The 15,549-nt window shown below is 41.7% G+C and overlaps 1 protein-coding gene and 1 long non-coding RNA gene across 4 annotated transcripts; one reads left to right on the plus strand and one right to left on the minus strand.

The window, feature by feature from the left end:
• Window positions 1–5,930: 5,930 nt before the first annotated feature.
• Window positions 5,931–9,844, plus strand: LOC124315400. 3 transcript variants are annotated; one of them, XR_006911768.1, is made up of 14 exons: window positions 5,936–6,161; window positions 6,225–6,305; window positions 6,370–6,543; window positions 6,618–6,704; window positions 6,783–6,991; window positions 7,157–7,334; window positions 7,391–7,534; window positions 7,615–7,792; window positions 7,847–8,283; window positions 8,349–8,447; window positions 8,534–9,000; window positions 9,079–9,271; window positions 9,403–9,539; window positions 9,631–9,844. It is a non-coding gene; the product is annotated as an uncharacterized LOC124315400 (long non-coding RNA). The 3 variants fall into 3 exon arrangements; XR_006911825.1 differs by having other exon boundaries at window positions 5,931–6,161; window positions 6,225–6,266; window positions 6,339–6,543; window positions 7,391–7,792; XR_006911525.1 differs by having other exon boundaries at window positions 5,932–6,161; window positions 7,391–7,792.
• A 16-nt stretch (window positions 9,845–9,860) lies between these two features.
• LOC124314639 (bifunctional peptidase and (3S)-lysyl hydroxylase Jmjd7-like) lies at window positions 9,861–11,075 on the minus strand. Its single transcript, XM_046780313.1, has 4 exons — window positions 10,959–11,075; window positions 10,744–10,897; window positions 10,363–10,670; window positions 9,861–10,300 (listed from the first exon to the last, which is right to left on the minus strand). Exons 1-4 carry the CDS (start codon window positions 10,999–11,001, stop codon window positions 9,891–9,893), a joined length of 915 nt encoding a protein of 304 aa, XP_046636269.1. The 5' UTR covers window positions 11,002–11,075; the 3' UTR covers window positions 9,861–9,890.
• Window positions 11,076–15,549: the final 4,474 nt, after the last annotated feature.

Here is a 15,549-nt window from a genome sequence, read left to right on the forward strand (position 1 = left end):
GTTTGTCATGATGTTGCAAATAATTGAATAAACGGAACAGTATTCAAAATCGTCGATAGCTTTTAGATTGCAAGTTCAAAAAGATTTCACCTATAATGTAAAAATCTCGTATTATAAAACTGATACCATAAAAAGAATTGCCTATTTACACAAAACAAATATCTGCCCGCTTATTACTAGTAGAGCAACTGCACAGAAGCTAAAAGGCGTAGTCAAGAGGATGATAATTATGGCGCTTATTTGACCAATGATCGCAAGCGAAAAGTAGATACCGGACTAAATATGTTTTAATGCATTCTATCCTGATTATCCTACTACTGGAAATATGTCTTCTGCAAAGTAATTTCGCATGGACTTTAACGGCATCAGACTTGGCATCAGGGTGTTAACGCTAATTATTTTATAGAGAGCTATAATATCCTTTATGAAACCAAATGTTGGCAGCGCAACTCGTTGGTTCGATTTTAAAATTTACATTCGTATTGATGTTGGTTTTATTTCACCCCTATTTTCAAACAACATCTAAAATGGATTGGTTATCGACCATCAGTGCAATACGTCAAACAAAACAATGTTTGCAAGGATCATCCTAAGCCACAAGAGAAATACTTGCATTTAAGATATAATATTGAACATTCTGCGCTCTTTTTTTACGCAAGCATCAGAAGGATGAGGTTGAAATATCTACTTTATTCCTATAAAAGAAAATAACTATCGGGAAAACTTAAGCGGAGATATATATTCATGTATAGCAAGAATTATATTGTGAAGTATACCCGATAATACCATATTAGTAAGTCAACTGCGTATTACAGCTCAAAGATTTAAAATCAGTAATGAGCACTGAACAGTGTCATTACGGTGAGTTGGTTACCTTTATTGTTCGTAAAGAAAATTCGTATAGTTAAAACCAGTTAAAAAATTTCAGAACAGAAACTAGTTGCGTTTGGCGGGCAAAACCCGTTTATTTAGAAATATCAAATAATCAAGAAAAACAATTTTGATTCATTTTCTTCCAGTGCTGTAGTACCTCGAGCTCCCTGGCACCTACAGCTGCAAGTAATAGATTGGTTTACCGTCTGAGGCTAGATGGCTTGGTAAAACAAATTCGCCTGGATGCAGCTGCAATCCATTAGCAGCAAACTTCAGCTTCATTTTAATTCTGCGTCCTTGAATTGTACACCCGTAACGGAAGAAGAACATTGCTCTAGAAGCGTCGCCCAGATTGCGGAAGTGAAGTAATGCTTTACCCGTATAGAGACCGTTTTCATCCAAAAACATGCTGAAGGAATATACAGGCCCAACTAGATTTCCGAAGAATGCAACGATTTGTTCGCCTGTCGCTAAGTAAGGCAAATTAGACAGATGAATGTACTCGAAGTTGTGCTCGTACATTTGTTGGGAGTGTGCCGAGCTTTCTTGTGCAATTTCAGGTGGTGAGGTGTCGTGTCGTGAATAAACCTCTGTTGATGCGGAAGCTGCTGCATTACTCGATGTTACTTTTCCATAGACGTCCATATCAGCAGGCTCGATGGATGACGGAAGTGCTGCTGGAGTTAATACTCCATAATCATCAGGTATACCGCTAACCATGTCCGAGTCTGCAACAATCTCCGGCAATGCGGGAACAGACGACGGAACAGAAGGATACTCCTCAATCGTCAAAATGACATCAATCTCGCCCGGGTTGGCGGTTGGCGATTCGGACAGTAAAGACTTTTTTAGTTTCTCTAGTCGCCTCTTTTCCCGTCTCCTGACAGCCAAATCGAAGTTCTTTTTGGCCTTTTTGGCCTTTTTATTTGCAGCTCTGATTTCATCTTCCGTTGGCGATGCTACAGTATTTTCGATACCGCTAGATAAAACCGGGAGAACGGATTCCATGTGCTCAAATCCATCCGGAAGGGAAGGACGAGCCTTCTCTTCACCTTCCAACTGCTCAAATCCATCCGGAAGAGTGTTCTCTTCACGTTCCAACTGCTCAAATCCATCTGTGGGCGATGGAAGAGTGTTCTCTTCACGTTCAAACTGCTCAAATCCATCCGGAAGAGAAGGAAGAGTGTTCTCTTCACGTTCCAACTGCTCATATCCATCCGGAAGAGAAGGAAGAGTGTTCTCTTCAAGTTCCAACTGCTCAAATCCCTCAGAAAGAGAAGGAAGAATGTTCTCTTCATGTTCCAGCTGCTCAAATCCTTCCGGAAAAGTCTTCTCTTCACCTTCTAGGTGCTCAAATTCATCCGTGAGCGATGGAAGAGTGAAGTCTTCACGTTCCAGCTGCTCAAATCCACCCGGAAGAGAAGGAAGAGTGTTCTCTTCACGTTCCAACTGCTCAAATCCATCCGGAAGAGTGTTCTTTTCACGTTCCAACTGCTCAAATCCATCCGGAAGAGAAGGAAGAGTGTTCTCTTCACGTTCCAACTGCTCAAATCCATCCGGAAGAGTCTTCTCTTCATGTTCCAACTGCTCAAATCCATCCGGAAAAGAAGGAAGAGTGTTCTCTTCACGTTCCAACTGCTCAAATTCATCCGGAAGATAAGGAAGAGTGTTCTCTTCAAGTTCCAACTGCTCAAATCCATCCGGAAGAGTCTTCTCTTCAAGTTCCAACTGCTCAAATCCATCCGGAAGAGAAGGAAGAGTGTTCTCTTCAAGTTCCAACTGCTCAAATCCATGCGGAAGAGAAGGAAGAGTGTTCTCTTCACGTTCCAACTGCTCAAATCCATCCGGAAGAGGGTTCTCTTCACGTTCCAACTGCTCAAATCCATCCGGAAGAGGGTTCTCTTCACGTTCCAACTGCTCAAATCCATCCGGAAGAGTCTTCTCTTCAAGTTCCAACAGCTCAAATCCATCCGGTAGAGAAGGAAGAGTGTTCTCTTCACGTTCCAACTGCTCAAATCCATCCGGAAGAGTCTTCTCTTCATGTTCCAACTGCTCAAATCCATCCGGAAAAGAAGGAAGGGTGTTCTTTTCTCGTTCCAACGGCTCAAATCCATCCGGAAGAGGGTTCTCTTCACGTTCCAACTGCTCAAATCCATCCGGAAGAGTCTTCTCTTCAAGTTCCAACTGCTCAAATTCATCCGGAAGATAAGGAAGAGTGTTCTCTTCACGTTCCAACTGCTCAAATCCATCCGGAAGAGAAGGAAGAGTGTTCTCTTCACGTTCCAACTGCTCAAATTCATCCGGAAGAGAAGGAAGGGTGTTCTCTTCACGTTCCAACGGCTCAAATCCATCCGGAAGAGAAGGAAGAGTGTTCTCTTCTCGTTCCAACTGCTCAAATCCATCCGGAAAAGTCTTCTCTTCAAGTTCCAACAGCTCAAATCCATCCGGAAGAGAAGGAAGAGTGTACTCTTCACGTTCCAACTGCTCAAATCCATCCGGAAGAGGGTTCTCTTCACGTTCCAACTGCTCAAATCCATCCGGAAGAGAAGGAAGAGTGTTCTCTTCACGTTCCAACTGCTCAAATCCATCCGGAAGAGAAGGAAGGGTGTTCTCTTCACGTTCCAACGGCTCAAATCCATCCGGAAGAGAAGGAAGAGTGTTCTCTTCTCGTTCCAACTGCTCAAATCCATCCGGAAAAGTCTTCTCTTCAAGTTCCAACAGCTCAAATCCATCCGGAAGAGAAGGAAGAGTTTTCTCTTCACGTTCCAACTGCTCAAATCCATCCGGAAGAGTGTTCTCTTCACGTTCCAACTGCTCAAATTCATCCGGAAGATAAGGAAGAGTGTTCTCTTCTCGTTCCAACTGCTCAAATCCATGCGGAAGAGAAGGAAGAGTGAGCTCTTCAAGTTCCAACTGCTCAAATCCATGCGGAAGAGAAGGAAGAGTGTTCTCTTCACGTTCCAACTGCTCAAATCCATCCGGAAGAGGGTTCTCTTCACGTTCCAACTGCTCAAATCCATCCGGAAGAGTCTTCTCTTCAGGTTCCAACTGCTCAAATTCATCCGGAAGATAAGGAAGAGTGTTCTCTTCACGTTCCAACTGCTCAAATCTATCCGGAAGAGAAGGAAGGGTGTTCTCTTCACGTTCCAACTGCTCAAATCCATCCGGAAGAGGGTTCTCTTCACGTTCCAACTGCTCAAATCCATCCGGAAGAGAAGGAAGAGTGTTCTCTTCACGTTCCAACTGCTCAAATCCATCCGGAAGAGAAGGAAGGGTGTTCTCTTCACGTTCCAACGGCTCAAATCCATCCGGAAGAGAAGGAAGAGTTTTCTCTTCACGTTCCAACTGCTCAAATCCATCCGGAAGAGTGTTCTCTTCACGTTCCAACTGCTCAAATTCATCCGGAAGATAAGGAAGAGTGTTCTCTTCAAGTTCCAACTGCTCAAATCCATCCGGAAGAGAAGGAAGAGTGTTCTCTTCACGTTCCAACTGCTCAAATCCATCCGGAAGAGAAGGAAGGGTGTTCTCTTCACGTTCCAACGGCTCAAATCCATCCGGAAGAGGGTTCTCTTCACGTTCCAACTGCTCAAATCCATCCGGAAGAGTGTTCTCTTCACGTTCCAACTGCTCAAATTCATCCGGAAGATAAGGAAGAGTGTTCTCTTCAAGTTCCAACTGCTCAAATCCATGCGGAAGAGAAGGAAGAGTGTTCTCTTCACGTTCCAACTGCTCAAATCCATCCGGAAGAGGGTTCTCTTCACGTTCCAACTGCTCAAATCCATCCGGAAGAGTCTTCTCTTCAAGTTCCAACAGCTCAAATCCATCCGGAAGAGAAGGAAGAGTGTTCTCTTCACGTTCCAACTGCTCAAATCCATCCGGAAGAGGGTTCTCTTCACGTTCCAACTGCTCAAATCCATCCGGAAGAGTCTTCTCTTCAGGTTCCAACTGCTCAAATTCATCCGGAAGATAAGGAAGAGTGTTCTCTTCACGTTCCAACTGCTCAAATCCATCCGGAAGAGTCTTCTCTTCATGTTCCAACTGCTCAAATCCATCCGGAAAAGAAGGAAGGGTTTTCTCTTCACGTTCCAACGGCTCAAATCCATCCGGAAGAGGGTTCTCTTCACGTTCCAACTGCTCAAATCCATCCGGAAGAGTCTTCTCTTCAAGTTCCAACTGCTCAAATTCATCCGGAAGATAAGGAAGAGTGTTCTCTTCAAGTTCCAACTGCTCAAATCCATGCGGAAGAGAAGGAAGAGTGTTCTCTTCACGTTCCAACTGCTCAAATCCATCCGGAAGAGTCTTCTCTTCAAGTTCCAACTGCTCAAATCCATCCGGAAGAGAAGGAAGAGTGTTCTCTTCAAGTTCCAACTGCTCAAATCCATGCGGAAGAGAAGGAAGAGTGTTCTCTTCACGTTCCAACTGCTCAAATCCATCCGGAAGAGTCTTCTTTTCACGTTCCATATGCTCAAATCCATCCGGAGAACAATCTTTTGTATTTACAAAAGATAGTAAAACGCATGTTGATCTCAATTTTTTCTTCTTGAGGAAATCATACCGACTCCCAAGACGCAAAAGACTCTTAATAGACGAGAGAAAACCCATCTCGACGTCGAAACTTGCCAATTAGCACAGAATTCGTCAATAATATGCGATTTTCAGAAAACTTTGAAGCTTACCATCAAACTCTATGACTCTGATATGATCTTACTGCTACAGATGTGTTCTACTTATAACCTTGCAATGAACCCTTTTGTTCTGCAGTCGCCCGTGCTCACAGTTTTTTTCAAATTCGTATTTATCTTTTATCGCGCAATGCTGATTAGTTCAGAAATTATTAATCTAGTGGTTTTTATCAACATTGTTCAATAACTTCTCAGCAATTACTACTTGAGAACATAATTAGAAAAAGAAAAATTTAAAATTGGATAATAGTCCCGTATGTAGGATGAGTAGCCATAACGGTAAGATAGGATTAACATGTATAATCAAGCAACTTGGCAACTGAACGTCTTGACCTTACATATTTTGTAAGTTTTATTGTGAATTTATCTATGCAATTATTCTGTTTGAATTAGCCAACTTCCTCGAGTTCTTTAATTAAAAAACAATCAAAACATGATCTACGTGTTATCTGGTGTAATCATCGCGTTTGGTTGCCATCGTTACGACTGTCATCTTCAAGTGCTTAACCGCCGCTTTAGCAGACGACAGCTGTAAACAAAAGCAAGGCCAAGATCAAAGACACTTTTTTTTTCCTTTTTTTTTGAGCAGCCTTTCCTCTTTTTAGGGTAGAAGAATATATAATTATGTATTGATATACTAAATCTCAAATTGCATTCAAAACCTTATAGATTGGAACAAAGATTGGAAGCCTGGTCCATATCGCAAGACAGGTGCTTAAAGAAGTGACACTGCAGATGGACTCGGATATGGTGTGACTTAATTTTGATGTGTATTTTAAACAGGCAAGAAAAAGTGATCCCAATTTCATTGTAGATGATAAAACAAGCTGTAAAAAATGATAATGAGCCTCCTGCAATCTTTGAGGTGAGAGAAAATTTTGATGACATAAAAAGGGAGAGTGAGGAAGCAGCAGAAGATAACCCTGAAGGGAGCTCCAACGGAGATGAGAATGGAGATGATGATTTTAACTTGGAAGCATTCAATAAGGTTAGAATTTTGATAAAATGTCACAATTATTAATGCTAAACGGTTTAGCATTAATAATTATATTTTCTTTACAGGAATATCCTGAGCTTAGTGACACAACACACCAAAGAAAATATGGATGTAAAGATGCTTGAAAGTCTTTTCATCACAAGAATGTTTTGGTATGACATATGAATATGTTCTATGGGACCAAGCTATAGCACCTGTGAATTGTGATACATGTGTGAAAACATTTTTAGGCAGTGATTATTTGCGACTTCACGTCATCCCAACATCAGGGAGTGAAGCCCTTTAAATGTGACGTTTTTACGACCGATCCAACTTACGTCAACATACGAGATCACTGATGAAAAACTGGCCCGTCCGTAATGTCCGCACAAATACTTAAACTGTCTGAAAACATTTGACCATTCACACGAAAGAAAAAACATTCAGTGTGATACCAGTGGTGTGTAACCTCACAATATTTTTCTTTATATCTTTCTCAAGATTTTTAACTGTGCTATAATCAATTCGCAATAGTAGCGACGCAAGGAACAAGACGATTTTAATGTCTTATTATCATTTACGTGTTGAAATGTCAAATCTTGTTACTAATTTTCCTTTGTTCTAGGAGCTGGAAAAGATTTTCGCTAGCTGCTCTGGGTCATCGTCAAAAGTTGCCAATCCGGAGAGAGAGGATCGATTATTGAGAGACGATATGAGCTGCATGAAATGCGACCGAAAATTCCCTTTGATTGGAGCGGCTATCCAGCTGCGATGTTCTACAGTTTATTCTCCTCTTTTGAAAGGTAACGCAGTTCTCTTGTGTTAGATCAAACAGTTTTATTTGATGCCTTGTTAATAGGTCGTAAACAGCAGCAGCAGCAAAGCCCAGTTGTAGTTCCTAATAATGACGTGTCTGGGTCTGAATCAACTCCATCCTCGAGTAATCTTCCGGGCAGTGACGTCATCGTAGCATCCAATGAACCGTCTTCACCCACCATCAGCGGTAAGGAGGCTTCCGACACTTCGGAAGAAGGAAGTCGAGGTGGTTGTGGATAAAATCATGCGACTCGCTTCTATTAACAGTGAGCAGCCAGAAAAGTGGCTCAGTTTGGAAACAAGTTACCCGCTTAATCAACTAATTAACATGTTAATCGTCATCGGTAACCGAGGTGTTGTTCTGAAGTTCGGAACGAGTTGGTCTCACCTCATTTTGCTTCGTGATCAAAGACGAACCAAGAACGCGTGACTCACTTTCTCACTGGTAAATCATTTTTATTGTGTTGTTCTTTTATTTAGCTAATATTCTGCGGTTTAGATATTCTTGAGAAATCCGGATTTACTGTTCCGCCGTTAAGGACGGTACTCATGGCGGATCAATGGCTGGCTTTGATTGGACTCCGTCAGAGGAGATCAGGACACTGTTTTGACGGGATCTGCGGATGAAGGTGAAACGGACGGTGTAGTGTAGGATCTACGAGGACGAGTACCCGATTCATGCCGGATAGCGATTCTCGCGTATTCCTCTTTTGTGTAAACTGACGGGTCGAATGGGGCAATAGTAAGCAACAGAAAAATCACCAGCAAACGGCCAGTTATAGCAACACAGCCTTGATGGTCACAAGTTATCGTATGGTTTTAGTATGTGGTGATCCTCGTTGGCTGACGAGCCATCAAGTTCAGTTTTGAACGTGGGGTGGGAGGGGGAGAGGGTCGCTTCTCAGCCTTCAGCAACTTGTCAATCTCGTCTCTTTGGTAAAATGACGGCCAATATCTTGTCTATTTCACCTGCATTACATTTGGTTGTTTTCTTTATTCAGGAAAGCTTCGAAGTAATCGTAAGCAAACCGGAACAGATCCGGTATTATTTTCTCGAATGGACAGTTTCTTTGGCTACTAGAGAGGCGGTTGATCAACTGGTGATTAAATTTTGATTCCCTCCTTTGTTTTGTCCCGTCTTATTATTAATCCTTTATTTATCCTACTAATGTTTTGAACATATTAGATTGAAGCTGTACGATATCGTTGGGAAGCCGTCTTCTCCGTTGAGCTGGAAATCAACGAGCTCGACGACTAACATCATGTAATATCCCCTCTCGATTAGACTTATCGTTTTTCTTTATTGTTACCTTGCTGTACATGAATTCTGTGTGAAGTGCAATTATTGTTTCAAAAGTGAGCCTTTTCAACTTGGAAGTCTAATTAATTACACAATGTGCATTCAGATTTCAGATAATAAGCAATTTATAATAAAATTATTATTCATGTATTTTTTTTATTACTGCTTTAAACACAAATTCACTAAGCATGTTTCCAGAAGGGTGACTTTGTTTTGGTATTCAAATATTTGTAAAGCTTTTTTATTCTAGAGTTCAGCGTGCCCCACTTTGTTGGATGAGTGAGGGGTAATCTTCTCGTTGCACAAATTTCATCTTGGGCAACAGGACCTAGAATTAAGTTTGAAACAACATAGTCAGATTTACTCTTTTCTGTAAAATCTTTGAGTTTTGTAGTACCTGATGCTCATTTCCTTTTACTCTTCTTAACCAGGGAGGAACATTATTGAACAATTGAGTTGGGTGTAAGGTCTTTCGAGTGATCTTATTAGATGGGCCAAGGATATCAATGTAGTCATTCTGGCCAAAAAGTGCTCGTTTGAGGAATGAGGAGGCGGAGGCTTCTACGCCGACGTGTCCAGTGGCTGCAGACGATTCTATACCTGTGGAGTTGGGAAAAAGAACAGGTAATGTAACCGACACCCAGCAGAGTGTCTAGTCGTTTGACAAGTCTAAGATTAATATCTTATTTCCAAATATCTGAGAGCTTAGAATTTTAAAACAAACGAAAAAAAAAAAACACGATTGCATTATACAGAGTGGTGTCGCATACTTTTACGTGTGGAACCGGGCTACTGTTTGACCAAGCCACGCTAACATGTCAGGACATTGACAAAGTGGATTGCGCCTTGTCGCCGACTTTCTTCTATCTAAACGATCCTGCTCTCCGTCCAGGTATACACACATTTTTACTTTCAACGTTTTTGTCTATTTTTTTAGATATGCTGGTTTAGAGTTCTAATGCTGAACATTTTTTCCAAAATAGCCGTTACAGAACCGATGGTCACGGACACTTTTCAGTCGTTCAAAACCACCACCACCACAACACCTTCTCCTGAAGAAACAACAACATCCTAGGATTTGGAATTTTTATATATAAATAATTAATAAGAAAGCATTACGTTCGTTTCACCATCGCCGGATTGATTAGTCTTGTGCCATTGATTTCCAGATATCAAGAATACATTCCTATCATAGAATTTAATCGTCTCTGCGTTCAACAGGCAATGACATTTTATTGGCAAATCACGCATCACAGTTGACCAGGTCTTTAACAAATTCGAAATAATTGTACTTGATGTCGTATTGCATATCGTACCAGTAGTTGACTGCTATGCAGCCGTGAGACTGGCGGACGTGGTGGAACCAAAGCGAGGGCAGGTAGAGCATTTCACCTTTCTCAACGCGACATCGAATCTGCCGAGCATTTTTGTACTTGGGATATTTTGTCAAGTCGGGCTTCAAAGGATCGATATCTATCCAAGGAATGGTTCCGTCATCATCCGGAACAATCTTCAAATCTCCGTCGATTTCTTGGTAACCAGCTTTGGGATAATTTGCATAAGGTATCCATGGCTGGTCTGTGGGAGGGTGGAGAATGAAGTCTTTGTATCCAGAAACGACACAGTACATGTTTTCATAGGGATCCTTGTGCACTGTGAATAGGAAAATGATCTGTATTAGTTTATGATATTTTGACTGATGGAAGTAATGGTACTCGATGTGATTGCCCGCTCATCTCCCATCCAGAAATTGACTGCATCTGGCTTGGTGCCAAACAATGTTGAGGCCCACTCAATCTCGTCTGCAGAGTCAGCTATCAATTCTGCAAACTCTTTGGTGAGATTGGAGTTCTGTGTTTGAATATAGTGCACCCTGTTTACGACAGGGTTTTCCAGTGATTTCAAAAACTGGTTCATGGGCATCACTTTTTCCAGGGGAAGAACAAAGTGTCCATTTGTGACTGCATCAGCATAACCATTTGGGGTGACGGTTACTGTGACATCTTTTGTCCCATAAGACTGCCTTTAACATAACAAAAATATGTCAAATTATGATAAGAGTTGATAAATAACAATAGTATGAATGGGGAAAAAACCTTAAGTATTCAATGTTCCATTTCGATAACGCCGGCCAGCTGTTGAAAGCATTACGGATAATCACTGGCCGATTTTGAGCCACATAATTTCTATAGAATTCCAAGCAAGTGGGCAATTCTTCCAGATAAGGCACATTCGTTGTAAGATAAAATTCTAAATGATTTCAATCATCATGAGAAACGATTTGATGAGAGAAGTGAGTGACAAGGCAAACCGAAAGCTTCACTGGAGAGTTTTTCAAACTTGCTTGTTGACATTCTCGTGAAGGTGAAGACTCACTCCAACATTTTGACGGTAATCACAGCAGACAACTCAGACGCCCGGGAAACGCGAAAATTGCCAAATTGTTTGAACGATTAGCCGCGCTTAAAATATGAATAAAAATAAAAAATTCGCAATGCATTTAATTAGCATGGATTTTTCGCTCCATTTGTAGAGTTTCTTGAATTATAATAGCCATCAGTATATTCATAATCATAACATAATTGAAGAAATATTAGCCTACTATAATCGCGTAAAAGAGGATGGAGAAAACGATTGAGGAATCTGCCAATTCAATGATGACGATTTTGATAGATTTTATTGCCAATAATTGCCGCGTGTATTGCTATAGTTAAATTTTGATTTCACGAACACCATACGATCTTCGCCGAGTTCACACGGGCGAACGTCCCTATCAGCGCCTATTAGCACGATGTACTAGGAGTAGCAGTAGCTCTTAGTACATCGTGGTTGGAGCGAATTGACAATCTGGAGATCAATTCCGATCAATTCATTAGCTCTGCCCCTGCTGTATAGTTAGAAAAGGTCGAGTCGAGAAGAAGAGAAATCCAGAAGAGAAGTCAGAAAAGGGGGGGCTCTTTTGACCTCGACTGTCGATGAGCTCCAGCAAGAAGATTAAGGGCATGCAGCAGTCCTTCACATTGTCGCTACAGGGAATGAAACCCAAGACGATCAGGAAACCCAAGTGTCGTATGTTACGCTGTCCGATGACGATATCATTATTGAAATTTGTTTTCGCCAATCTATGCTTGCTGGAGTAGGCCTACATATGCCCATTTTGGGTTTTGATTGTTTCTATAACACAGTTTCAAATGGTGGGTTCAAGTGTGTACGTTTGTCATGATGTTGCAAATAATTGAATAAACGGAACAGTATTCAAAATCGTCGATAGCTTTTAGATTGCAAGTTCAAAAAGATTTCACCTATAATGTAAAAATCTCGTATTATAAAACTGATACCATAAAAAGAATTGCCTATTTACACAAAACAAATATCTGCCCGCTTATTACTAGTAGAGCAACTGCACAGAAGCTAAAAGGCGTAGTCAAGAGGATGATAATTATGGCGCTTATTTGACCAATGATCGCAAGCGAAAAGTAGATACCGGACTAAATATGTTTTAATGCATTCTATCCTGATTATCCTACTACTGGAAATATGTCTTCTGCAAAGTAATTTCGCATGGACTTTAACGGCATCAGACTTGGCATCAGGGTGTTAACGCTAATTATTTTATAGAGAGCTATAATATCCTTTATGAAACCAAATGTTGGCAGCGCAACTCGTTGGTTCGATTTTAAAATTTACATTCGTATTGATGTTGGTTTTATTTCACCCCTATTTTCAAACAACATCTAAAATGGATTGGTTATCGACCATCAGTGCAATACGTCAAACAAAACAATGTTTGCAAGGATCATCCTAAGCCACAAGAGAAATACTTGCATTTAAGATATAATATTGAACATTCTGCGCTCTTTTTTTACGCAAGCATCAGAAGGATGAGGTTGAAATATCTACTTTATTCCTATAAAAGAAAATAACTATCGGGAAAACTTAAGCGGAGATATATATTCATGTATAGCAAGAATTATATTGTGAAGTATACCCGATAATACCATATTAGTAAGTCAACTGCGTATTACAGCTCAAAGATTTAAAATCAGTAATGAGCACTGAACAGTGTCATTACGGTGAGTTGGTTACCTTTATTGTTCGTAAAGAAAATTCGTATAGTTAAAACCAGTTAAAAAATTTCAGAACAGAAACTAGTTGCGTTTGGCGGGCAAAACCCGTTTATTTAGAAATATCAAATAATCAAGAAAAACAATTTTGATTCATTTTCTTCCAGTGCTGTAGTACCTCGAGCTCCCTGGCACCTACAGCTGCAAGTAATAGATTGGTTTACCGTCTGAGGCTAGATGGCTTGGTAAAACAAATTCGCCTGGATGCAGCTGCAATCCATTAGCAGCAAACTTCAGCTTCATTTTAATTCTGCGTCCTTGAATTGTACACCCGTAACGGAAGAAGAACATTGCTCTAGAAGCGTCGCCCAGATTGCGGAAGTGAAGTAATGCTTTACCCGTATAGAGACCGTTTTCATCCAAAAACATGCTGAAGGAATATACAGGCCCAACTAGATTTCCGAAGAATGCAACGATTTGTTCGCCTGTCGCTAAGTAAGGCAAATTAGACAGATGAATGTACTCGAAGTTGTGCTCGTACATTTGTTGGGAGTGTGCCGAGCTTTCTTGTGCAATTTCAGGTGGTGAGGTGTCGTGTCGTGAATAAACCTCTGTTGATGCGGAAGCTGCTGCATTACTCGATGTTACTTTTCCATAGACGTCCATATCAGCAGGCTCGATGGATGACGGAAGTGCTGCTGGAGTTAATACTCCATAATCATCAGGTATACCGCTAACCATGTCCGAGTCTGCAACAATCTCCGGCAATGCGGGAACAGACGACGGAACAGAAGGATACTCCTCAATCGTCAAAATGACATCAATCTCGCCCGGGTTGGCGGTTGGCGATTCGGACAGTAAAGACTTTTTTAGTTTCTCTAGTCGCCTCTTTTCCCGTCTCCTGACAGCCAAATCGAAGTTCTTTTTGGCCTTTTTGGCCTTTTTATTTGCAGCTCTGATTTCATCTTCCGTTGGCGATGCTACAGTATTTTCGATACCGCTAGATAAAACCGGGAGAACGGATTCCATGTGCTCAAATCCATCCGGAAGGGAAGGACGAGCCTTCTCTTCACCTTCCAACTGCTCAAATCCATCCGGAAGAGTGTTCTCTTCACGTTCCAACTGCTCAAATCCATCTGTGGGCGATGGAAGAGTGTTCTCTTCACGTTCAAACTGCTCAAATCCATCCGGAAGAGAAGGAAGAGTGTTCTCTTCACGTTCCAACTGCTCATATCCATCCGGAAGAGAAGGAAGAGTGTTCTCTTCAAGTTCCAACTGCTCAAATCCCTCAGAAAGAGAAGGAAGAATGTTCTCTTCATGTTCCAGCTGCTCAAATCCTTCCGGAAAAGTCTTCTCTTCACCTTCTAGGTGCTCAAATTCATCCGTGAGCGATGGAAGAGTGAAGTCTTCACGTTCCAGCTGCTCAAATCCACCCGGAAGAGAAGGAAGAGTGTTCTCTTCACGTTCCAACTGCTCAAATCCATCCGGAAGAGTGTTCTTTTCACGTTCCAACTGCTCAAATCCATCCGGAAAAGAAGGAAGGGTTTTCTCTTCACGTTCCAACGGCTCAAATTCATCAGGAAGATAAGGAAGAGTGTTCTCTTCAAGTTCCAACTGCTCAAATCCATGCGGAAGAGAAGGAAGAGTGTTCTCTTCACGTTCCAACTGCTCAAATCCATCCGGAAGAGTCTTCTCTTCAAGTTCCAACTGCTCAAATCCATCCGGAAGAGAAGGAAGAGTGTTCTCTTCAAGTTCCAACTGCTCAAATCCATGCGGAAGAGAAGGAAGAGTCTTCTCTTCATGTTCCAACTGCTCAAATCCATCCGGAAAAGAAGGAAGGGTGTTCTTTTCACGTTCCAACGGCTCAAATCCATCCGGAAGAGGGTTCTCTTCACGTTCCAACTGCTCAAATCCATCCGGAAGAGTCTTCTCTTCAAGTTCCAACTGCTCAAATTCATCCGGAAGATAAGGAAGAGTGTTCTCTTCACGTTCCAACTGCTCAAATCCATCGGGAAGAGAAGGAAGAGTGTTCTCTTCACGTTCCAACTGCTCAAATCCATCCGGAAGAGGGTTCTCTTCACGTTCCAACTGCTCAAATCCATCCGGAAGAGTCTTCTCTTCAGGTTCCAACTGCTCAAATTCATCCGGAAGATAAGGAAGAGTGTTCTCTTCACGTTCCAACTGCTCAAATCCATCCGGAAGAGTCTTCTCTTCATGTTCCAACTGCTCAAATCCATCCGGAAAAGAAGGAAGGGTTTTCTCTTCACGTTCCAACGGCTCAAATCCATCCGGAAGAGGGTTCTCTTCACGTTCCAACTGCTCAAATCCATCCGGAAGAGTCTTCTCTTCAAGTTCCAACTGCTCAAATTCATCCGGAAGATAAGGAAGAGTGTTCTCTTCAAGTTCCAACTGCTCAAATCCATGCGGAAGAGAAGGAAGAGTGTTCTCTTCACGTTCCAACTGCTCAAATCCATCCGGAAGAGTCTTCTCTTCAAGTTCCAACTGCTCAAATCCATCCGGAAGAGAAGGAAGAGTGTTCTCTTCACGTTCCAACTGCTCAAATCCATCCGGAAGAGGGTTCTCTTCACGTTCCAACTGCTCAAATCCATCCGGAAGAGTCTTCTCTTCAAGTTCCAACTGCTCAAATCCATCCGGAGGAGAAGGAAGAGTGTTCTCTTCACGTTCCAACTGCTCAAATCCATCCGGAAGAGGGTTCTCTTCACGTTCCAACTGCTCAAATCCATCCGGAAGAGTCTTCTCTTCAGGTTCCAACTGCTCAAATTCATCCGGAAGATAAGGAAGAGTGTTCTCTTCACGTTCCAACTGCTCAAATCCATC

The sequence above is a fragment of the Daphnia pulicaria genome, chromosome 1 (genome assembly GCF_021234035.1).
Source record: "Daphnia pulicaria isolate SC F1-1A chromosome 1, SC_F0-13Bv2, whole genome shotgun sequence".
NCBI classification, from domain to species: Eukaryota; Metazoa; Arthropoda; class Branchiopoda; order Diplostraca; family Daphniidae; genus Daphnia; species Daphnia pulicaria.